The 25793-nt window shown below is 43.6% G+C and overlaps 1 protein-coding gene across 2 annotated transcripts in view; it reads left to right on the top strand.

The window, feature by feature from the left end:
* The window catches only part of LOC106571912 (hormone receptor 4), a 37404-nt gene extending 12314 nt beyond the window's left edge, over window positions 1–25090 (top strand). The window contains exons 1-3 of one of the 2 annotated variants that reach the window (XM_045695926.1): window positions 17156–17711; window positions 21291–23036; window positions 23297–25090. In XM_045695926.1, the coding sequence (XP_045551882.1) occupies window positions 21432–23036; window positions 23297–23773 (2082 nt within the window). In that variant the 5' untranslated portion in view covers window positions 17156–17711; window positions 21291–21431 and the 3' untranslated portion in view covers window positions 23774–25090. Of the gene's footprint in view, window positions 1–17155; window positions 17712–21290; window positions 23037–23296 lie in introns of those variants that run through there. The other variant, XM_014145467.2, reaches the window with a different exon arrangement.
* The last annotated feature ends 703 nt before the right edge of the window (window positions 25091–25793 follow it).

The raw sequence follows: 25793 nt of genomic DNA, 5'->3' as shown, positions 1-25793 counted from the left end.
ACTGGTTTCTTTGCAGCAATTCGACCACGAAGGCCTGATTCACGCCGTCTTCTATGAACAGTTGATGTTGAGATGTGTCTGTTACTTGAACTTTGTGAAGCATATATATGGGCTGTAATTTCTGAGGCTGATAACTCTAATGAACTTATCCTCTGCAGCAGAGGTAACTCTGGGTCTACCTTTCCTTTCCTGGTCCTCATGAGAGCCAGTTTAATCATAGCTCTTGATGGTTTTTGTGGCTGCACATGAAGACTCTTTCAAACTTCTTGAAATGTTCAGAATTGACTGACCTTCATGTCTTAAAGTAATGATGGGCTGTCATTTCTCTTTGTTTATTTGAGCTGTTCTTGCCATAATATGGACTTGGTCTTTTACCAAACAGGGCTATCTTCTGTATACTTCCCCTACTGTACCTTGTCACAACACAACTGATTGTCTCAAATGCATTAAGATGGAAAGAAATTCCACAAATTAACCTTTAACAAGGCACACCTGTTAATTGAAATCCATTCCAGGTGACTACCTCATGAAGCTGGTTGAGAGAATGCCAAGCGCATGCAAAGCTGTCATCAATTCAAAGTGTGGCAACTTTGAAGAATCTTAAATATAGAATATAAAATAATTTGTTTAACACATGTTTGGTTACTACATGAATCCATATGTTTTATTTCATAGTTTTTATGTCATCACTATTATTCTACAATATAGAAAATAACACAAGTAAAGAAAAACCCTAGAATGAGTAGGTGTGTCCAAACTTTTGACTGGTACTGTGGACTGTATATATAAAAATGGATGTAGCAACTACAGATTGCCCCTTTAAGTCTATCAAAAGTGTACGATTTTGAGCATGTGTTCATTAGGCCTATGGATATTTTTTTTTATAAGCATGAATTAGATTGAGCTATCAAAGCCCCACTTTTATTCCATATGCTGGGATCCGTACTATGCAGCTGTTGCAAGAGTGCATTTTTCACTGGCTGTTCACTGGTTTCAAATACACATTTTGTTTTGTGAACAGCCATCCACAACAACCACAATCTGTAAGGCTCAAATAGCTAAATGAGAGAGCAGCAGTGTGATTCACATCAATGCGCTTTGTAGATATCAATAGTAAGTGATGTCCGTATCGCCGTAGACTACACCACTGCTGTCGTCCTGACCTCCAAGTGTTTATTCAAGTTGGATAATCTCTGGATGCCGACAACAGTCGCACCATTGGAAGACATAGCTTGGACTGTAGCCTACAAAAGCCTATTCCTGCTCTTTTCCCACAATCCTTCAACCACATTTGGTGTGTCATCATAGTGGTCTCTGACCTGTGGTCAGACTCGCTCAGGCTCAGCTCACACTTAATACATTTGCGCCTTTTTTCAATGCTGGTTTGAATGTCATTGAGAAAACAGAATGTCAAATATTTTTTCCCGCAAGCATCCTTTCTGAATTTAAAAGTAATCCTGAAAGTAATCATCTACTTTTTCAAAAGTATCTGTAACCTGATTATCATATTTTTGCTGGTAACGTAATGGATTACAGTTACCGTTTCTTTGTAATCCCTTACATGTAATCCGTTACTCCCCAACCCTGTGCGTGTGTGTGTGGTGACATGTCAGCAAAGCTCTGCTGGACACAGCTCGCTGAGGTCAAATTTATAGGAATTAGGACCTTAGACCAGATATTCAAACAAAAACAGATATGCATAGATACAGTACATACATCCCCTTTCAGAGTGCACTTACAGTACTGTACGTGTGGTATACCCATTGGCTCTCATAAACAGTAACCAAAAAACACATACACGCACTCAAACACATTACTTCTCTGTACAATGGATTAAAGTGAGCAAAAATAAACCAATCTCTGCTTTTTGTATTGAGTGCTCCAACTCCTCTCTGCCTCGAATTAGTCCTTTTGGTTTTTCTTGGTACATCTTTCACATTCATTCTCTCTGCACAAATGTACACACAGACAGGCATACATACAGTACACCCACTGCGAAATTACTTATAAATCCTCAATATGTGGGCCTAAAATACCCATCTGCCTTATGCAATCTGCATGTTACATAATGCCTGTCATTATCACAGGGCTCCTTCACACCCTGCCATGGCTCTCCACCTACATTAATAATATACGCACACGCACATTGATTGACACACACCACACACACACACACACACACACACACACACACACACACACACACACACACACACACACACACACACACACACACACGGCTTCATAAATACACACACACACATATGCATGTAAAAGTTACACATTCACATGCAGACATAAAGGAAACAACACAGACACACCTCCTGCAACCCTGAGTTGACAGACATTACACTCTCTTTCTCTAGTTGTTAGGGAGCACACTCAAGCAGAAAGAGCAAGAGAGAGAAAGTAAGAGAGAGAGAGATGGGCAGAGAGGTGGAGAGAGACACAAATGTAGAGAGAGATGGGCAGAGATGGATGTAGGGAAAAGGAAAGAGCTAAAGGGCTCCCATTACACCCTTTCACACCAAACTCAGGTGGAAATACAGGGTGGGAGAACTGGTTTCTATGTGTGTGTGTGTGTGTGTGTGTGTGTGTGTGTGTGTGTGTGTGTGTGTGTGTGTGTGTGTGTGTGTGTGTGTGTGTGTGTGTGTGTGTGTGCGTGTGTGCGTGTGTGTGTGTTTGCGTGTGTGTGTGTTTGCGTGTGTGTGTTTAGTGATGTGCGGGTCAGCTGTTTATTCAGCCACACCGCCCCCAGTTGTTAATAATCCATTCACAACCTTCAGACTATATGCCATACGTGATAAAGTGAAAAGCTGAGCCCCACACCAGACCCTAACGCACAAATATAGAAAATGCGCTGTACAGTCAGAGATGGTGGTGATTTTTTGACAGGTCTGTGTTTCTACTTATATTATCGGACATTTTGGTAGGATATTTGTTAGTCAACTTACATGCAGCTTTTCTTCTACCATTACTTGTTGCCCTAGCAGACTAATTAAACCCTTTCTCACCAGAATAATGTAATACATCGATAGAATAAATGCTTCAATCTCGTTGACATCGGTTGAGTGTGCTTTCTTTTTCCTCTTTCATCTCTGCTTATCTCACACAGAGAAGACATTCAGGGACCGGGGAGAAAATGCAATAAAGAAAACTACGGGAAAGATTTTCTGTGCAACATTTTCTAATGACATCAGTTTGACAGGTTTTAAGGAAATTAAAAGCTGCTAAAACGCCGAACATGTTTTTGATAAGATTTCAGTTCGGTTTGGATGCATATGTTATGTGGTTGAAATACTATCAGCTTTTATGCTGATAAAGATAGCAGCTTTACAGATGGTCCTTAACCGCACATTCATTTTCTCAAGATGCTGAAATAAATAAATCATATTTCTCCATTCCTGGAGTCAAAATGTACATCTGATGTATTATTTTACTGCAAGAAATTGTTAATTCTGCCACTTCATCAAATCTTCAGTTTTCTGGCCCTTCCTTCTATACATTTTTCAACTCTTCATTTTTTTATGTTATTCAATTAAACTCCGATATTGTTCTTTTTGCCTCAGTGGATCGACATTACATTTTTCTGCCCAAGTTCCCAAAATAATTTGGCAATTGGCGCTAAGTTAGGTCTTAAAACTTAGGCTTACGAACTAACGCAATATACAAATAATGAAAGAAGAACCTGAATGTAGCCTATAGATATGAATTGTACAATAATTACACATTTATGGATTTATAATGCATTGTTTTCTCTTTATTCAACCCGCACGTCTTTCATCCACACAGTATTTCATGACCCTAACCGCGGGGACTACGGGTTATGAGTCAACCTGCGCATCACTAGTGTGTGTGTGTGTGTGTGTGTGTGTGTGTGTGTGTGTGTGTGTGTGTGTGTGTGTGTGTGTGTGTGTGTGTCCGCGTGAATGTGTATGTGTGTAAATCATGCATGTGTGTGTGCGTCAATGAGTGTTTTTTGCGTAAGCGTGTGTGAATATGAGTCTCCTTAGTTCTGTGTGGGTCCTATTCTAAACCCTGGGAGAAGATAAGCACATTCAGTGATCAGCAGGGCAGCAAAGTGATAGTGGGGGCTGCTCACTACTCCAATAGTCAAGCCGAAAACCACACAGCACTGCAACACACAACTACACTACAGTTTCCTTCAGTTTCCTGGACCTGAGCTAACGGCTCACTCATTGGCACAGATCCAGGATCAGCTTCACCTCCCCAAGTTCTAACCTTAGCTCCAAACAGCTACAGGTGTGCGCGTGCATGTGTGCGATAACAACAGTCAGTGTAAGACATATGACTCAGACAGGAGACAAGAGTACAGCAGTGTTGGCCTCCTCCGCCATTCTGAGTCTATAGCAGGGGTCCTAACCTCTCACCTCTGCCTCCTACCATACTCCCACAGCACATCCACTGGGTAGGCCCTGCTGATTCCCTCTCTCCTCACATAGAAAGACAACACACACACAATGAAAATCATGCAGACATGCGCATGCACACACGCAGTACGTATGCACACAGGTACGAGTGAAAGAGAGAGAGAGAGAGAGAGAGAGAGAAAGAGCGGTAGCTATTTCAGACATAATTGACAGTATTTTACCTGAAGAAGAAAAAACTGTCAGTATGACCCCCTTTCATTCAGTCTTGCATTTTTTTTTTAAATATCTTGCTAGCATACGCCTTTTACACACCCAGTTGTGCAGGTGGGAGTAGGGGTGTGCAGATGTGGGTGGGCATATATTTGAATAAATCCACTGAATATACACCATCACAAATAAACTTAAACATAATAAACATAATTATTAAACATAATACTGTAGATCTGTTCATTGAATTTAAAGAACAGGGATTGTTTTCCGCTTCACCTATTAGATATTAAAAAAGAGCAGGTAAAAAGAAGACGGTATTGTAAAGTTGGCGGAATTTTGACTCGGTATAAAACTGTCACGTCCTGACCAGTATACGGTTAATTGGTATTGTAGTTTGGTCAGGACGTGGCAGAGGGTATTGGTTTTATGTGGTTCGGGTGGTGTTTTGGAAAATAGGGTGTTTGATTTAGTGTTTCCGGGGTTTTGGTTTATCGTCTGTGTGTATGTATTTCTATGTGTTATCTAGTTAGTTGTATGTCTATGTTTGGTTAATTGGGGTGGACTTCCAATTGAAGGCAGCTGTGTGGTGTTGCCTTTGATTGGAAGTCCTATATTAGTTGGGTGTGTTTGTTTGTCTAATTGTGGGAGATTGTCTTTGGATTTGCTGTGTTGCCTTCAAGGCTGTCATTTTGTCGTTCGTTCTCTGTTGTTATTTTTGTGTTCATTTTGGATTGAATAAATGTTCAAAATGAACAACCGCATGCCTGCTGCGTTTTGGTCCTCCTTCACCGACGACAACTTTTGTGACAAAAACGCACAAGAGAGAGACAGAGACAGAGAGAGATGGGGGAGAGAGAGAGAGAGAGAGAACGCGAGATAGAGGCAGAGAGAGACTCTGAGTCAGAAAGGCAGTGAGACCGAGAGAGAGAGAGGGACAGAGAGACAGATAGAGAGAGAGGGACAGAGAGACAGATAGAGAGAGACTGAGAGAGACAGAGAGATCGAGAGAGAGAGGGACAGAGAGACAGAGAGCCTGAGAGAGACAGAGAGAAAGAAAGACAGAGAGAGAGTGACAGAGACAGAGAGACAGAACGACAGAAAGACAGAGAGAGAGGGACAGAAACAGAGAGACATAGATGTGGCCTGAGTGTATCATCTGGGCTTATACATTAACTTTCTTTATCAAGGTCTTTTCAAATCTCTGAGAGGGCTCTACTAAAATAACACCATCAAAGTTGCTTTGTATTTTGGTTGAATCAAACTTTGATTGGGGTTTCAAAGGTGATTGATGTTTGTAATATAGGTCCCAGAAAATATTTTTATATTATGTAATGGTTCAAGAGAACAAGGAGATGTATATATTATGTAATGTGGTGGATGTAGGTGGATGTATATGTGTTTGAGTAATCACAGTGTACAGTATCACCCCATCTCCTGATATAGCTGTCAAGGTGTTAGTGTGTAACACTGATCACAGCACACCTGACTGCTCCAGATAATTGCTGCTATTCCAGGTGACTACCGAAATCAACACATTATACTTTCTGTTCCTTAACTGCTGTCACCTTGGTGATGACGGGCTCTTCTCCGGCTCTGGTCTCCATGGTGATAGACAGAACCATACTGTATGTTTGACTGTTACTGACAGTTTGTTACCATAGCTATTTGGAGAAAACACTGATCATCCCTGGCCAGAAGCCTCTCTCTGTCTCTCTCTCTCTCTCTCTCTCTCTCTCTCTCTCTCTCTCTCTTTCTTTGTCCCCTCTCTCTTTGTTTGTCCCCTCTCTCTGGCTCTATCAGTTCACTTTCCCTTCCTCTCTTCCCACTCTTTCTCTTTATATATCTCCCTACCTTACTCCCTCTTCTCCCTCTCTCTCTCACCAGCAACCATTCATCTCCCTTCCTTCCTTCCTCCCTCCCTTCTTCCCTCTCTCTCTCTTTCTACGCACCTCTTCTACTCTCACTCTCCCTCTCCCTGTCTCCCTGGTAAGCGGGTCACTGATCTCATAGTGCAGGAGTTCTGCTCACACCAGGTGCTCTGAGCTTGGCTAATCTGGTCGGATTTGCAGTCAGTAAAGACTGCTGTTTGCGTGTGTCTCAGTACCGCATAGGGGTTACAGCTTGCTAGGGGTGCTGGTACAGTTTGACATGGATCACATAGCCTATAGGCCTAAGTGCAAATAATGAGCATCTCTGGATACCATCCTGTGGTGATGCGGTTATTTGCATAAGTAATGCATTTCTATTAACATCAAATCAAACGTTATTCGTCGCCGAATAAAACAGGTGTAGACCTTAAAGTGAAATGCTTACTTACGAGTCCTTAACCAACAATGCAGAGTTTTAAAAAAGTTGAAAAAATCTGCTTAAGAAACTAAAGGAAAAATAGTGACACAATAAAATAACAATAACAAAGCTATATACAAGGGGTACCGATACCAAGTCAATGTGCAGGGGTACAGGTTAGTCGAGGTAATTGAGGTAATATGTACATGTAGGTAGGGTTGAAGTGATTATGCATAGGTAATAAACAGAGAGTAGCAGAGGCGTATGTGAAGACTGTGAAGGAATGTGTGTGTGTGTGTGTGTGTGTGTGTGTGTGTGTGTGTGTGTGTGTGTGTGTGTGTGTGTGTGTGTGTGTGTGTGTGTGTGTGTGTGTGTGTGTGTGTGTGTGTGTGTGTGTTGGAGTGTCAGTGTAGTATGTGTGAGTGTGTGGTTAGAGCTCAGTGAGTGCACATCGAGCCTGTGCAAGGGAGTTAGTGTAAAAAAATATGAATAAAATAATGGGCTCAATGCAAGTAGTCTGGGTAGCCATTTGATAACTGTTCAGCAGTCTTATGCCTTGGGGGTAGAAGCTGTTAAGGAGCCTTTTTGTCTTAGACTAAGAGCTCCAGTACCGCTTGGCATGCGGTAGCAGAGAAAACAGCATATAACTTGGGTGGCTGGAGTCTTTGGGCCTTTCTCTGACACCACCTGGTATTGAGGTCCTGGATGGCAGGAAACTCAGCCCAAGTGATGTACTGGGCTGTATTCACTACCCTCTATAGTGGCTTGCTGTCAGATGCCGAGCAGTTGCCATACCAAGCGGTGATGCAAACAGTCAGGATGGTCTCGATGGTGCAGCTGTAAAACTTTTTTAGGATCTAAGGACCCATGCCAAATATTTTCAGCCTCCAGAGGGGGAATAGGTGTTGTCATGCCCTCTTTACGACAGTCTTGGTGTGTTTGGACCATGATAGGTCTTTTGTGATGTGGACACCAAGGAACTCATCGATGTGAATGGGGGCATACTCGGCCCTCCTTTTCCTGTATCCACAATCATCTCCTTTCTCTTGCTCACTTTGAGGGAGAGATTGTTGTCCAGGCAACACACTGTCAAGTCTCTGACCTCCTCCCTGTAGGCTGTCTCATCGTCGTCAGTGATCAGACAGTCATGTGTGAACAGGGAGTACAGGAGGGGACTAAGCATGCACCCCTGAGGACGGCCCCCTGTTTTGAGGGTCAGCGTGGCGGAAGATTACCCATGACACAAATATGACACCAATTCAACCAGTCATAGGGGCAGGATATGATGCTATACGTTATTTACATGTATCATTCAGGATGGGTGATAAACAGTGGGTGTGTGTGTGAGTATGTGTTGTTGCAATGCAACCCCATGCAATGCAACCCCATCAAAGCCCAAAGCCCACTCTATGGTTTGCTATACTTCTGATACAGCATAGTATGACTGTTAGGTGGTGGAAATCTGATCAAATAAAACTCCATCGGATGACAGCTAAATGTCAATGAAGGAAAAGAACACAACGCCCCCATGCTAAAATGTCAGCAGAGAAATTTTTAGAATAACTCAAGTAGAGGCTACTGAGGGGAGGACAGCTCATAATAATGGCTGAAACGGAACAAATGGAATGGCGTCAAACACATGGAAACCATTTGTGTGTGTGTGTGTGTGTGTGTGTGTGTGTGTGTGTGTGTGTGTGTGTGTGTGTGTGTGTGTGTGTGTGTGTGTGTGTGTGTGTGTGTGTGTGTGTGTGTGTGTGTGTGTGTGTGTGTGTGTGTGGACCAGAAGTCCCCACAAGAATAGTAAACAAATAAACATTTGAACAACATTTTGTTAGTCCCCACAAGGTCAAAAGCTTTTTCTAGGGTTAAGCTAGGGTTCGTTTTAGGGTTAGGTTTAGGTCAGGGTTCAGGTTAGGTTTTGGGGTTAGGTTAGGGTTAGGTTTATGGCTGGTGGTTATGGAAATTAGGATTTTGAATGGGACTAGATTGTGTGTCCCCACAAGGTTAGTCATACAAAACTCTGTGTGTTGAGAGAGAGAGATAAAGGAGGTCTGCTGTAGTACTCTCCAGACAGAGGGTGAGGAGTTTTCATTTTTTTATTTTACTAGGCAAGTCAGTTAAGAACAAATTCTTATTTTCAATGACAGCCTCGGAACAGTGCTCCTGCCTGGCCCTGCCTTGTTCAGGGGCAGAACAACAGATTTTTACCTTGTCAGCTCGGGGATTCGATCTAGCAACCTTTCAGTTAATAGCCCAGTACTCTAACCACGAGGCACCTGCCACCCCAGTAAAGGAAGAGGAGAGTTCGGAGGAGAAGAGTAGGTTCCCATTTCCCACTCTGCTTGAGTGGCTGACCTGGATGTAATTAGCCAAGTCATATTTTTAACTGATACTGTGTAAAAGCCAGCTTAAGGAGCCATAGCTGCCCTATTTATACCCCCGGGCTGACGGCCTGTACCACTACACGGGGGGATTTTCTCCCAGAACTGTTCTAAGCCTGCTTTAGGCTGTACCAATGAAAATGCACAGTAATTAGCGAGGCTATACGTTACAGCCCTCTCTCTCTCTCTCTCTCTCTCTCTCTCTCTCTCTCTCTCTCTCTCTCTCTCTCTCTCTCTCTCTCTCTCTCTCTCTCTCTCTCTCTCTCTCTCTCTCTCTCTCTCTCATATATGACACTATACGTCTCCTTCCATCTTTTTCTCCCCCCATCTCTGCCTCATCCCTCTTTCTTTCTCACTCTCTCTCTCTGTCTCCCCCTCACACTCTCTATGAGCACTACGCTGTGTCTCTTAGCACACATTTGCACAATTGTACTGATCCACTGTGTGCCTGTCTCTGTCCCTATGTATAGGCCTAGATTATGAAAGTGTGTTTGTGTGGATTCATGTATCTTTGAGCATGTGTTTAAACAGTACATATACATGTGTGTAAAGGTGTTTCTGACTGTGTGTGTGTGTGTGTGTGTATATGTTAATAGTAACTTCTGAGGCGATCAGCCTCAGCGGGGATCAGGCTACTGTAGGCTGTGCTGGCTCATCCTGTTTGAGAATGGGTCAGGACCTGGAAGGCTGACCTGGCCTGTAGCCCAATCAGCTATCTCCCATATCACCCTGGCCACTCTCAGGATTACCTCAGGCACCCTGCAGAGTAAGCCACCACATGCAGGGAGGGAGTAGTACTCTCTCACACACATGCACAGACACAATCACATTCACATCCACCTTCACATACTTAGTCAAAGGACCCAAATACAGTCTGCATTCCCTCTATCCTCTCCTCTCTCTTCTCTCTAACTCCTCCCCTCCTCCCCTCTGCGGATGGAGAGCTGTGTTACATTCAGCAACATATTTCTGCTGCATCAGATGTCCATCAAAGATCCCTACTCTGGACTGAAACGTGATCAGACACCAGATACCCGCTACTCATCAGGGAGAACAATACAAAACAGCATTCTCATTCAAACTGGTTTTTAAAAAGCCCTTTGACCCATTTGGTTTGGGTTGAGTCATTTAACCTTTCTTGTCGCTCTACGAACTCGATGTCTGACTGACAGTTAGAGTGGAATAACACCTTTGTGACTCATGTCATTCATGATGGACAGAACATTTTCATTGGATTGTGTGTGTGTGTGTGTGTGTGTGTGTGTGTGTGTGTGTGTGTGTGTGTGTGTGTGTGTGTGTGTGTGTGTGTGTGTGTGTGTGTATTTGTGTGTGTGTAAGTGATGCGCAGGTTGACTCATGACCCGCAGTCACTGCGGTTATATCCGTGGGGCGGGTTTAGAGTCATGAAATATTGCGTGGATTAAGGGTGAGTGGATGGTGGGCAGGTTGAATAAAGAGAAAGCAATGCATTTGGCAATTGCCAAATTCTTTTGGGAACTTGGGCAGAAAAAGACAAAAAGGACAATGTTAGAGTTGAATTCAGTAAGAGAAAAGCTGCAGAAGTGAGAGTTGAAAATAAATAGGGAGGGCCAGAACAGTAGTCTAACGTTCGGGAAAGAGGATGCTAGCACTGCAGGATATGTTGTGATGATTGTGATGCGCTATACAAACGTGACAATCACAAGACAGAGACTTCACAAATGGCACATCAAGGGAACTGTACTGTTCAGATGGGTTAAATGGAATAGTATAGCTGAAATCTGGACACTGACTGTCGGTCTAGAACCTCTCACATAGCCTGATATTAACTGGCGCAGAATTAAAATCCTACAGCAACTGTACATTTTGACTCACGAACATGATTGGAGAAATGTGTTGCTTTCAACATCTTGCGAGAATCAATGTGCTCTTAGAGACTGTCTGTAAAGGTGGTGGTGTTATCTTTATCAGCATCAAAAAAGCTGATAGTATTTCAACCACATAAAATATGCATCCAAGCCAAACTGAAATCTTATTAAAAACATGTTGGGTAGTTTTAACAGCTATTCATTTCCTTAAAAATGAATTAACAGCTATTAATTTCCTTATGGCATCAAACTGATGCCATAACATTTTGCATGGAAAATCTTACCAGTTTCTTTTAGAGTAATTGCATTTTCTCCCCGGTCCCTAAACGTCTTTGCTGCACGAGAAAAGCTGAGATAACTTTACCAATGTCAACTAGATTCTATCGATTTATGACATTATTCTGGTGAGCAAGGGTTTATTTAGTCTTCTAATGCAAAAGGTAATGACAGAAGAGAAGCTGCATGTATCTTATTATAGAGAAGTTGACTAACAAATAGCCTACCAAAAGGTCAGAAATTATAAGCAAAAACTTAAGCTTATGTAAAAAGGCCTGCCAAAAAGTGTTCCTCCATCTCTGACTGTACAGCACATTTTCTATATTTGCAGGTTAGGGTTGGGTGTGGCCCTCAGATTTATCATATAGAGTCGGGCGGTTGAGGATGGGTAATTTGCAATTGCGGGTGAGTGTGGATGAACAAAAAGCTGACCTGCTCATCACTAGTGTGTGTGTGTGTGTGTGTGTGTGTGTGTGTGTGTGTGTGTGTGTGTGTGTGTGTGTGTGTGTGTGTGTGTGTGTGTGTGTGTGTGTGTGTGTGTGTGTGTGTGTGTGTGTGTGTGTGTGTGTGTGTATTCTGATTGTGTGTGTCTGATTTGGGCCAGGGGAGTAAGCACAAAGTCAAATTCTCTTTGATTGTCTTTTACATTATAGTATAAGAAATGCATTATAAGCACTCAACTGTTCAAACAAAAAACCCTAGGCTCTCAATATGGAAAAAAATGGCATAGGGCAACCATTGCCCAATTTGTACAGTAATTTCTCCATCGACTTGTAATGACAAACACTTTGATCAGTCTTGTGCTTGCTCTCTGTTCCCCTTTCGCTATGACTGAACTGCTGCTTCTATATTTACACACTGCTGATCGCTGGAACTTTATCAAGCATACATGGAAATAGATGTTCATAGTGTATGGAAATTTTCTTAAGAATTTGGATTACATTTTATTACATATACATAGATGTTGGGATAATATTAGTAGTTCAAGTAATTACAGTTATTTTAATTGACCCTAGTAGTATTAGTAGTAGTAGTATTACTGTAGTAGTAGTTGTAGTAGTAGTAGTAGTAGAAGAAGAAGAAGAAGAAGAAGCGAAAGAATAATAGGAGGAACAGTTGTAGTTATTGTTATATTAGAGTTTGTGGTTAAAATATAAACAGTTGCTACTTTTTCCTTCTCTCTAAGCCACAGTATAAATCCTTCCTATAGACACAGCACATTGGATTGCATTGCATTTAAATCATTGCAAGAGAAAAGCACATTTCTTTGAGAAATTGCCATTTCTTTCAGTCAACACACTGCTAATTGGATACAAATGAATAACCGTGGTGGAATAAAGCGTTTTCTTTTGCATGCACAAAGACATCAACAAGCCTAGCAATTAACGGAGGCACAATGTAATCCATTTAACTGGGTTATTTATTTTAATTATATTTAATTATGAGTTGATTGAAAATAGTCAAATAGATTATTTTCACTTTGTCACCTGTTGGTGTTATAGTCATTTTCAACAAATAATCAAATGTTAAATATGCAAAGAAATAAGAATCCATTTTAAGTAGTATTGTATTTGCCCTAAGATATCTAAAATCTCTCATAATTACAGTTCATAATTTCAGTTCATAGTTTATTTAGTACCAATAAATACATTCATAAATAAATAACAAAAAAAACAATGGTCTGGAAAAGTCCTTATTCCTAAACAGATTTATTCAATAATTCCTAAAAATTTGTAGACTTGCTTCTTGTTGTGGTTACACTTGGGTTATATATTTATTGGTTATTATAAAATGTCTTTTAATTTCTCATATAAAACAAGAGAAAAATACCAATACTATATGTAATTATAGTAGCATGTTGATGTAATGGGTTTGCTGCCTGTTTATTAGTTCATATTTTGTCAAAGTGAATTATGAAAATAGCATTTAACAGATTGTGAAAGTTCACATCTTTCCTCTACTCCACAGCAACAGTGAATTATTGAAGCTGCCCACACGTTTTGTGTGATCTTCATGTTTTTGATAGATTCTGTGCATATCTACACTTTACATGTTGCAGGTTGGGTTTTCCCCAGTCCTTACATCTGTGTGTGCCCTTACAAAAAAGAAACATGAAAAAATGTGGTTTTCAGACACATACAGTACCAGTCAAATGTTTGGATAAACCTACTCATTCCAGGGTTTTTCTTTATTTTTAATATTGTCTACATTGTAGAATAATAGTAAAGACATCAAAACTGTGAAATAACACATATGGAATCATGTAGTAACCAAAAAAGTGTTATCAAATCAAAATATATTTTATATTTGAGATTCTTCAAAGTAGTGACTCTTTGCCTTGATGGCAGCTTTGGCATTCTCTCAACCAGCTTCACCTGGAATGATTTTCCAACAGTCTTGAAGGAGTTCCAACATATGCTGAGCACTTGTTGGCTGCTTTTCCTTCACCTTCCTTCGTGAATTTGTACATGGATTTCTCACATGTACATTTTTCAGTCAGACATGTGGTTTCCGAACTTTCCACATGATATTATACATTTCATGTGTGGTTTTGTAACTGCCGGGATAAGAACCTGGGTCTCACGCTTGAGAAGCCAACGTCTTGACCATTAGACCAAATGGCCAATATGTGGAATAGCATTTTCACATGTGAAAATCAAATTTGCAGTTTTACATGTCAAATCAAATCAAAGTTTATTGGTCACGTACACAGTTTAGCAGGTGTTATAACTGTGCAGAAAAATGCTTATGTTACTAGCTCCTAACAATGCAGTCAAGTGCCAAACAGCTAAAATGTAAAAAAAATTATAATAGGCAATATATCAAGAATAGCACTGTAGCAGTATGAAAGCGCAATCTATACATTTGTACACCGGGGGAATTATACACTACATGACCAAAAGTATGTGGACACCTGCTTGTCGAACATCACATTCTAAAATCATGGGCATTCCACTAGATTTTGGAACATTGCTGCGGGGACTTGCTTCCATTCAGCCACAAGAGTGAGGTCAGGCACTGATGTTGGGCAATTAGTCCTGGCTCGCAGTCGGCGTTACAATTCATCCCAATGGTGTTCGATGTGGTTGAGGTCAGGGATTTATGCAGGCCAGCCAAGGTGTTCCACACTGATCTCGACAAACCATTTCTGTATGGACCTCACTTTGTGCATGGGGGCATTGTCATGCTGAAACTAGAAAGGGCCTTCCCCAAACTGTTGCCAAAAAGTTGGAAGCATAGAATCGTCTAGAATGTCATTGTGTGCTGTAGTGTTAAGAGTTCCCTTCACTGGAACTTATGGGCCTATCCCAATCCATGAAAAACAGCCCCAGAAAATTATTCCTCCTCCACCTAATTTTACTGTTGGCGCCATGCATTCGGGCAGGAAGCGTTCTCCTACAGTAGCATCCGTCAAACCCAGATTCGTCCGTCGGACTGTCAAATGTGAAGCGTGATTCATCACTCCAGAGAATGTATTTCCACTGCTCCAGAGTCAAATGACGGCAAGCTTTACACCACTCCAGCCGACATTTGGCATTGTTCATGGTGATCTTATGCTTGTGTGGGGCTGCTCGGCCATGGAAACCCATTTCATGATGTTCCAGACGAACAGTATTTATACTGAACAAAAATATAAATGCAAAATATAAAGTGTTTGTCCTATGTTTCATGAGCTGAAATAAAAGATCCCAGACATTTTCCATATGGGCAAAAAGCTTATTACTCTCACATTTTGTGCACAAATTTGTTTACATCCCTGTTAGTGAGCATTTCTCCTTTGCCAAGATAATCCATCCACCTGACAGATGTGGCATATCAAGAATCTGATTAAAAAGCACAATCATTACACAGGTGCATCTTGTTCGTGGGACAATAAAAGGCCACTGTAAAATGCGCAGTTTTGTCACACAATGCCACAGATGTCTCAAGTTTTGTTTTGAAGGCACGTACAATTGGCATGCTGACTGCAGGAATGTCCTCCAGAACTGTTGCCAGAAAATATTATGATAATTTCTGTACAATAAGCGTCGTTTAAGATTGTTTGGCACTAAGTCCAACCTGACTCACGTGTAACCACGCCAGCCCAGGATCTCCACATATGGCTTCTTCACCTTCGGGATCGTCTGAGACCAGCCAGCCAGACAGCTGATGAAACAGGAGTATTTCTGTATGTAATAAAGCCCTTTTGTGGGGAAATGGTTACATCTTCAAAATCTAGAGCTAACATGAGTTATTGTGTGGCTCAGTTGGTAGAGCATGGTGTTTGTAATGCGAGGCTTGTGGGTTCAATTCCCATGGGGGACCAGTACAAAAGAAAAAAAATGTATGCATTCACCACTGTAAGTTGCTCTGGATAAGAGTGTCTGCTAAATGACTAAAATGTTGAGTTTTTTTGGTCAAGTGAGATTTGCCGTTTACATGAGTGTACCCAAGCTAAGTAGCTAGCTAGCTTTATAGACTGGCCTACACTTTCCTCCAAGACTTTGATTGTTGCTTTCATGATACGGTTAGATATATTTGTTTTTTAAACTATTTTTCTATTTACTACAGTATTTTGTGCACTTTAAGATTATTCTTGTATAATGAAAAGCACTTTACAAATGTAATAATTTATTATTATGGGGCGGCAGCGTAGCCTAGAGCAAGATCGAATCCCCGAGCTGACAAGGTACAAATCTGTCGTTCTGCCCCTGAACAAGGCAGTTAACCCACTGTTCCTAGGCCGTCATTGAAAATAAGAATTTGTTCTTAACTGACTTGCCTAGTTAAATAAAGGTAAAATAAAAAATATATATATTAAAACCGATTTCTATCTATTTGAAAATGTGTTACTTGAATGTTACTTTGGAACATTTCAAGACGTCAATATTCTTGTGAGGCGCTTTATGTAAAAATCTTGCTATTATTATATTTGTTTAATGTTTGTCAGCCCTATTTCTAATTGAACAGTCAGTATTGATAATAAGTATACATCGGAAGAGGAACACCGGGTCGGTCAAATGGTCAAGACATTGTCTTCTCCTGTGGGAGACCTAGGATCTAATCCTGCTTCTTACAAATGCACACATGTGGAACAGAATACTATATGTGAAATGTTGGGAAACCATGTATCTGAGTCATGTGAAAAATGTAAATTCATGTGAAAGTTCATATTACCAAAACCCTGTGTCTGACTCATGTGAATTTTTCCCCCTTATTTTTTTCACATGACACATTTTTCACATGTGATTTGTTCATACATACAGTATGTGTTCATACGTATGTCAGAAAACCACTTGTATTTTTTTCTCACATGTTTTTTTATGTGTCTTTTTTTTTGTAAGGGTCTCCACACTATTCAATGGCTGCTTTTTCAACCCATACACTAAATGGGCTTCATCATTGATCTCTGTCATCACAATGGTTCAGCAACTCCTTTAAACAATACTACATCATGAGACTCTCACGGGTTGAATCATTGCACTGTGTTCCAATGCACTCCTTCGGCTGTGTGTGTGTGTGTGTGTGTGTGTGTGTGTGTGTGTGTGTGTGTGTGTGTGTGTGTGTGTGTGTGTGTGTGTGTGTGTGTGTGTGTGTGTGTGTGTGTGTGTGTGTGTGTGTGTGTGTGTGTGTGTGTGTGTGTGTGCCTTCGGCAGTGTGTGTGTGGCAGAGAGAGATGTGAGATCTAGCTTTGAGTCAGAAGCAGCAGCTGAAGCCTGGGTCTGAGAGTGTGTGTGGGATGAGACCCCCCCCCCATTTCCCTCAATTGTCTCTCGTCAACACACTCATCAACTATCTGTCTGCCTCTCTCTTCCCTCTTGCTTATTGAAGACAAGACACACTTGTGTAGAAGTGTGAGAAAGAGGATCGTAGTGTGTACGCATGTGCATACGTGTATGTGTGTGTGTTTGTGTACGTCTTTGTGTGTCCATCCCTTTCACAGTGAGTAAGGCGAGTGGGCGGTAGCAGCAACTGGTCTGCTTATGTGGCGCGATGCATAGCAGACATGTTTCTCACTGCTAGATATTACTCATTTCCTCAGCCCTACACACACACAAACACACAGTCTCAGTTAGACGCTCACGCACATACACACACTGACACACAGAAGCTCGCAGCTTCTCAGTGGTCTTGCTGGTGCTATTTCTCACTTATACGGAGCTCTGTGGCATCGTGTGACTGGTAGCTGTTGTTGGTGTTTCTATTGGCGCTGTTGAGGTAAAGTAGGAAGCAGCCTGTGGATAGGCGCCTGAACCCCTGGAGGTTCTTAACCCAGGAGGGCTGCAGCATGTATGACCACCAACACCTGGACAACCCTCTGGTCAACAGCCCACTCTAAGGTCAGTTACTGTACATCACAAGCAACTCCATCAACCCATCTGTTGTCTGTGTTCTAAACCGCTCTTTTTATGTCTAAATGTTGTTTAGCTGTACACGAATTTGACTACTTGTTGCTGCATAGCAAATTGACCCTTGTAGTTAATGCTTTACTCTCTCTTTTTACATCAGATCTGTGATAAGGATTTAAATGGGTTGACTTTGAGTTTCATACAGATGTTGTTTCAGAGTGGAGATACAGTATATCTTATGTCGGCGTGGTCGCACCTGTTGATCTAGTTGTCGACGGCGGAGGTAGAATAGTTGTGAGTCATTCTGGGTCCTCCCTGTGGTCAGATGCTGAATGGAGGGACTGTCTTACTGTCAGACAGGGCACTACTAATACAACAATGATTTTATTTCCTGTGAAGAGGAGAGGGAGAAGAGTGATGGAAAGCAGGAGAGAATGAGAGGAATTTCAGGCATATTTTCCCAATATTTCAAAATGTATCTTCTGAAATTCATACATTTCTCAATGACATCAAAGCATGTTGATATTTGTTTAAGTTTATTTGAATCGAACCACACTGCTATGAGATAAGGCTGTGTGTGTGTGTGTGTGTGTGTGTGTGTGTGTGCGTGTGTGTGTGTGTGTGTGTGTGTGTGTGTGTGTGTGTGTGTGTGTGTGTGTGTGTGTGTGTGTGTGTGTGTGTGTGTGTGTGTGTGTGTGTGTGCCTTATCAGCTCTACTGTGTGGGAGGTGAGGGAGTTTTTCTTTAGCTTTAGAGTGAATCTGCAAAGGTTCTCCTCAGAGAGCATCAGAATCAGCCTAAATGATTCCCTTGTCATGCCGCTGCTGTGGGATGGAAGCCTGACAGGTACATTGGAGCTGACTTGACTTGGCCTCTTTACTCCTTGTGGCTCCAGTTGATGGGATTAGCTGGCACATGTTTATTACCGTGTTATTTTGTGGAACACTGTTCAATGCAACCATGCCCCCGAGAGTGTATTTGTCAAGCAAACCAACACTGTACTACAGCAGAGAGCAGTCATGTTTTCTTCCTGATAAACTTTGATATCTAGCAGTCCATCAACAATATTCTCTACATACCATTTCACAGTTTACAATTGCTTTGGTCTCAGGAGAGGTTTGATTTTGTTGAAGTGAGCAACTGGTGAGTTGGACTGAGGGCTGAGGCGTTTCAGGACTTTCCAGGGTGAAACATCTCACTTGTTGCCCTCTGCATGTTGGATTCCCATGGATACCTTAGTTCTTTCAGTATGTTAGTGTTATCTGTACCCTTTTGAATCTTTATCAATACATGTAAGGGCTAAATTGCAAAGTGGCATTGTCACAAAATGCTGTTGCTTCACCAGAGAAACCTCTGTTGTGCTTTTCAAAAGAAATCGGTTCAATTCCCATTCATTCTACTCAATTTAAACCTGCAGTATATCCCAGACTGTCCAACCACCCCCTCAACACTTAAGTCAATGTCTGGAGTAGTTTATCTTTCGTCCATATTGAGTGATTGATTGACATTGAACAAAGCAGCAGTCTTTCAACTGAGACAGCTGAACACTCCACTCCACTTCACTCTGCTCCAACCCTCTTTTAGAGTGTGTTTTCTTGTGGAACTTTGAGTAGGTGACGAGCGACAGTTCCCCCGGCTCTCCCCAGAGAGAGTATCCCAATGTAACCTGTCTTCCCTATGTGGACTCAGTTTCCATGGCGACAGTTTGGCGTAGCGAGACGGGGAGAGTTGGCAGGGTTCAGTCGGGGCAGACAGGCGTGCGGACGAGCCGAGCGTTGAGTGGCGGGGAGGATTGGCGGGCGGCGGGTGGCGTGCGGCGGTGGCAGTAACGGTGGCGGCAGGAACAGCTGTGCTAAGTGGAGCCGTCACATCAAAGCAGCTCATTTAGAACATTTGGAGAAGAATTAGGGGAACTCCCACGCGCTCCACACTGAATGAAGCAGGGCTGCTCAGCTCTGATACATACAAGGAAACAAATTATACTCTCACATCAACACACACACACAAAGATACACACACCACCCCCTGCGGCGATATCAACAGTGTTCCTCTCAGTTTAGGATGGATGGTGACCAGCTCTGTCCATCGCTGGGGGAGTGAGATAGAGTCATAGCTGCCTGAGGGGTGTGTATGTGTTTCCGTGCTTCCCCGCGTTCTTTTCATTCATATATGCATGTGTGTGCGTGTGTGTGTATGTGTGTGTGTGTGTGTGTACGTGCAGTAGTAAATAGGACATTGAGGAACAGCCCGCAGGGGTGTGAGGGAGGCGGTTCATGAGAATAGTATAAACCATATCTCCATATTTAATCCTCAGAGAGAGAGAGAGATGAAAGGTATCCTGCTGGGAGTGTGTACAGCATGTGTGTTTATACAGATATACCGCACTGCCTCCGAACTGCACTGTTCGCACAATGCATGCCGTATTTTTAGAGCACTTGTGGGAGTTCATGTGCTTCTTGAATGAGACCAGTCAATTGGATAGTTTCTCACCACATTACCAGCAACGTATGTATTATATGTAGCAACTACGACACCCTTGAGCTGGAGGTGTTGAGCCGGAGTTCGTAAGCTTGAAGTTTCATTGGGTTGGGGGTTGATTGTCTGAAGTTCTGTTGACCTCAGAGACTCCAGGCTCAATTCAGTAAATTCTGCATTGTTGGATTTGCAAGCCAACCTCCAAAGGATTACAGTAGCCATACTCAACTGGCGTACCGAGGTCCGGACCCGGACCCAGAAGGGGGTCAATACGACCCACGGGTCCTTACTAATAAAAAATAGGAACTCAGTCGGGCTTCGACCCTGGTATAATATGAACACACATAAACTATGGTAAATGAGCTTAAAAACTGCAAGATGTTCTCTCTGCCCGATGGCAAAATATGTAAAATTGCAGGAAAGTTGCTTTAAAACTTCAAAAAGGTTTTCTCTGCCAACAAGACGAATGTGACCAGTATGAAGAGTTTGGAGTCGTATGGGTTGTAAGGTGGGGGGTTTGTTACTTTGACAATAAATTACAATATACGGCACAGCCAGAAGAGGACTGGCCACCCCTCATAGCCTGGTTCCTCTCTAGGTTTCTTCCTAGGTTTTGGCCTTTCTAGGGAGTTTTTCCTAGCCACCGTGCTTCTACATCTGCATTGCTTGCTATTTGGGGTTTTAGGCTGGGTTTCTGTACAGCACTTTGAGATATCAGCTGATGTAAGAAGGGCTATATAAATCAATTTGATTTGATTTGATTTGAATATCCATTTGGACCTTGCCACCAAGGAAATTATTGTGACCGGACCTTTTCAAATAGTACTTGAGTACCCCAGATAAACATTCTCTGTCTATTTCCACAGCAGATCACTCTGCCTCAATCTGTGTCTGGTGTTTGCTTGTTTGTGGGTATCAGAGCTGACTGACTGCTTAGTCCTAACAACTCTTGACAGCTAGGCCTGACAGACTGTCCACATTTCACTCTGAGATGTTCACACTTCACTCAATTTCTCTTTCTCTCTGCTACCTCCCTTCGTCTCCCTCCTCTCTTGTTCGCTCTCTCTCTCCCCTCCTCCCCTGTCTCTCTGTGTAGGTGATAGGTCGTTCAGGGCTAGGGTGTCAGTGATCTGACAGTGATGTCGTGTCGAGGCCCTCCCCTCTCTCTGCGGCCCTCGTTTTCCCGTGAGTCCCATGTAACTTAGCCGCCCCCGCCCGCCGCCGCTGGCGCCCACCCATGAATCCCAGCCCCGACCGCGGCAAAGAGTGCCTCCCCCCCAAGAAGAGGGAATCCCGGCAGGGCTCGGTTGACCTGCGCCCCCTCCTGGACGAGTTCAAACCGCCCTCCTCACCCCTCAGGATCCGGCCCGCCGGCAGCTCAGGGAGAGATGAGGGGTGCAGGGAGAGCAGCGACGAGGCTCTGACGAACCCCCACAGTCTGCTACCCTCTCCCCCACCTCCCCTCCCACCCCCTGGTATCCCCCTCCCCCTGCCATGGCACCTGCCTTACACCCCCTCTGTCCCTCTTCCCTTCCTCCCAGGCCAAGTAGGAGAGAGGAGGGGGTCAGGCTCACCCTCCTGGAGGGACGATCTTCTCCCTTCCCCACTCCCCCATCACTCCAGGTGGCTCCGAGGTGAAATCCCCCTTCCCCTTCCACCCTGCTCATCTTCTTCCTCCTTCAAGAGCCCCTTCCCTGCTGACTCCAGAGAGATGTGGTCCTATTTCAACACAGAACGAAGGGACTATAGCTCTTCTCTCTTCTCCCCCTCCCACCTGTTCAGCCAGCCCCCCCTCTACCGTCCTGACACCTCCATGACAGAAGGCAGACACAGATACCTGGGCAAGAGGCCCAACGGGCTGGACGGCCCGGGCAGCAGGACTGCCTCTGCCTCCAGGGTGGCGCCCCCCTCAGGAGAGTACGGGAACGAACCCAGCGGCAGGGCCAGGTTGGGCGGCAGCCTCCATGGTTCCCATGCCAACGGGCGGCGGAGACACCAGGAGGGACGTTCTCAGACGGTTGCGGTTTTCCAAGATTCCCGAGCGCCACCTCCGGAGGGCCCTGACTCACATTCCTCTCTGCAGGACAGGGACCCCCGTGGGACGCCAAAGCCTGGGACCCTCACCCTGATCCCTAGCAGGCCCCAGCCCCATCGGGCAGACCCCCGGGCAGGGAGAGGGGAGCTCCTGGACTCCCTGGGGAGCTCTCCGGCTAAGGCCCAGATCTACTACTCCCTGGGGTCGATGTACTCTACCCTACAGCCCAGCCACCTCAGCCCCCAGGCTCAGCCCTTCCCCCTGTACAGCCCCTCAGGCAGCCCTCAGTACGGCCTGCACACCATGAGGAACTCACAACACTCGCCCCAGGAGCAGCCCAACAGCCACGTCACAGAGAGCGACAGAGAGAGGGAACGAGAGCGAGACAGAGAACGAGACAGACGACGAGAACAAGACAGAGAGAGAAAACGTGAACAAGACAGAGACAACCGGGAGAGAGACAGTGAACGAGACAGAGACAAAGACAGTGGAGACCTTTCCCCTGGGCGGCAGTACTCACGTCCCCACGCCTCCCCCCTCCTTCCCCTCACGGCCACCTCACCCCCTGCCCCCCACCACCACCACAACCCCCCAGCACTCCTACCTCATTTTGCCAAGGGATCTCTGATTGAGCTGGTGGGGGGGCGTCTAAAGCGCGTGGAGGAGCTGAGGACGGAGGACTTCCTAAGGAGTGCCAACACCTCCCCGGAGTTCCACCTGAGCACGTGCACCATTCTGCTCATCGCCCCCAGCGACACACACGGCTTCCACCACCTGCAGGTCCTCCTCACAGACCGCAACACTCAGGTCAGGGGCTCATCTATCTTCTAGATTTCTATTCTCTATCTGAGTCACTTCTAGACAATATATTATAATAAAGGCACTGGTCATTCACTACATAAGCAAACGTTTGCAATCCTCTCCAATCACTCAAACATGTTAACATATGACAAATTTGCTTACAACAAGGATTTTTCAAATCATAATTTAAAATTCATCTCCTTAGTAAAAAGGATGTATATCCCTAGCACTGTTGTGAATATGTTGTTGTTGTTCTGTGTGTGTAGGAGTTACTAACAGTTCTGGTGGAGTACCCGTTCTTTGTGCGGGACCGTGGCTGGTCTTCCTGCTGTCCCCAGAGAACCTCCCAGCTCTACGGCCTATCCTGCCGTCAACTCAGCGAGGGAGACATCTGCCTGGCCCTCACCCCTTCACACACACCTAGCACACACACACACTCACACACACGCACAGCCCCCCGGGGCCACCGCACACACACTCGGGCCAGGGCCGGCGCCAGCTCACACAGGGAAGATATGCCCCCTCCTCCCCCTCCTCCTCCTCTTTCTCATCCCTCCCCTGCTCTCGCCCCTCCTCCTCTTCCTCTGCCCCCTGCAGACCCTCCCACCCAGGAGCAGCCACGCTCACGCAAGAGGCGATGGTCCGCCCCCGACCTCCTACCCCCTACTGGAACTACCGAAGCTACCGGGACTGACAAGATCACCAATTTACCTCACGGCTCCAAGCATAGGAAGAGGCAGTAGAGCTTACACACACACACACACACACACACACACACACACACACACACACACACACACACACACACACACACACACACACACACACACACACACACACACACACACACACACACACACACACACACACACATGCAAGCACAAACACACCCTCCTTGTCTCTAGAGCACCCACATGGCCACACAGTAGAGAGACCACAAGGCAGGGTTGCAGGGAAGGACAAAGCAATGCAACTTTACTTGTGTCCACACTGCTGCCCAAAGTACGAGCCTATACCACTCTTTCTTCATCCCTCTTTCCCCTCTCTCCGCTTAGCACACCTCTAGCTGTCTGAGGACTCCCAGAGAGCTCCACAGTGACAGAATGAGACGATCAGTGAGACACTGTTTTTGTAATGGTTGTCCCACACGTCTACCTACTGACAGTGTTTTCTGCCGGGTATCGGTTTTCAATCAGGGTTATGGAAGCAAGCTCTATTGAAGATGTCTATCGCAGAGAGATATATATATATATATAAATATATGACTATATATTACAGATGTTCTATAAATATGCTAAACCGATTTAATGCAACCTCTCTGATTGTCACTTTCGTAATGCGTTCTCAGTTTTAGATTTTCTCGCTTCTTCTGATACGAAGTTTGACTGTCAGTCAGTCAGTCAGTCCGTCGGTCAGTGGGTCTGGGCAGGCAAGGTAAATGAATGTATCAGCAACTCTTCGCCTTTTTACTATTCTCGTTACCGGGGGGGGTCATGTTAATCTCTTGTTCGCTAAGGTATTGCCCTCCAATATGTTCTTAACATTATCTCAGCGAAAGGAAAAACACTAATGAAAATTGCGTAACAGACAATCCTCTCCCACACAGGTGGGTCTGTGTCACCTCGCCTTGACCCTGAGAGTGTTTTTCCATGAAAAAAAAAGAAAGAAAAAAAAAGATGGAATGGCGAGAGAGTAATGGTGCTAATAACAGGTTGGAACACGATGCTTTGTGAACACACACTTGACCCCTCTGTACTGTACTCTGTACCCCTTCTGTTCCCCTTTCTTTCTCCATGTACTGTATATGTTCGAGCGCAGGGAAAAACGATTGAAAGTATTTTAAAACTCAGATACGGGTATCTTTTCTGATTCAGCACACTCTTTCACTTTAGTTTTTTCAACTTTTTTTAGTTTGTTTGTTTTTTCAAAAACAAAAACCTTACCTGTTTTTTTTCTTTGTAAATGTTATAGCTATAAAAATTGTATATTTTTGAAATTGTGAGTCTGTTATATGATGTTCGCTAGAAACTAAAAAAATTAAAAAAAGCTTTATAAATTTATACTGAATGACTTCATACCCCATACATGCATGATCAAAAGTGTTGTACACACAGCCAATGTGTACTATCTTAGATGTAGGGGACATATGTCATAGGAAAAAAAACAATGTCCAATAATCCCATACAATGACATTTAATAATAATGGCATCTTTCCTGACAAAGACCGATGGTGACTGAAACGTTGCCGTTAAACTATGGGAGCGTTCAAGCAGTGTGCACTTATACTACCATTTTTAATACATGGCACAAGATAAAAAGTTTCTTATTTCAATCATTTTTAGTGGTTTAAAGATTTGTAACAATTAACCTGATCTACAGGCAGGTCTATAAGTCTGTCACAGTTCCATACATCACACAATGGATATAAAACCATTGATATAGTTACTAGACTCTAGCTGCACATAAAATTCAATCACAAGTTGATTATGAAGTAAATGGAAGAATGAATTGCTGCCGTTTTTCACATTATATAAGATACTGTACAAACATACTCTACTCACACAATGTAAATGAGGAAAATATTGACGAAAGATATGAAACATACTGTATACTGGCAAAATGATTACATTATCTGTAGATTACATTGTCAAACCCCAAAATAAAACCAATATTTCAATTGCTGTATGTTAAGAAAACCATGAGTGTGTTTACACAGGCAGCCAAATTCTGATATTTTGGGGGGGGTGTCTCGAGACTCGACTC

The sequence above is a fragment of the Salmo salar genome, chromosome ssa15 (assembly GCF_905237065.1).
Source record: "Salmo salar chromosome ssa15, Ssal_v3.1, whole genome shotgun sequence".
NCBI classification, from domain to species: domain Eukaryota; kingdom Metazoa; phylum Chordata; class Actinopteri; order Salmoniformes; family Salmonidae; genus Salmo; species Salmo salar.
This window is presented reverse-complemented; position numbering and strand designations above follow the sequence as displayed.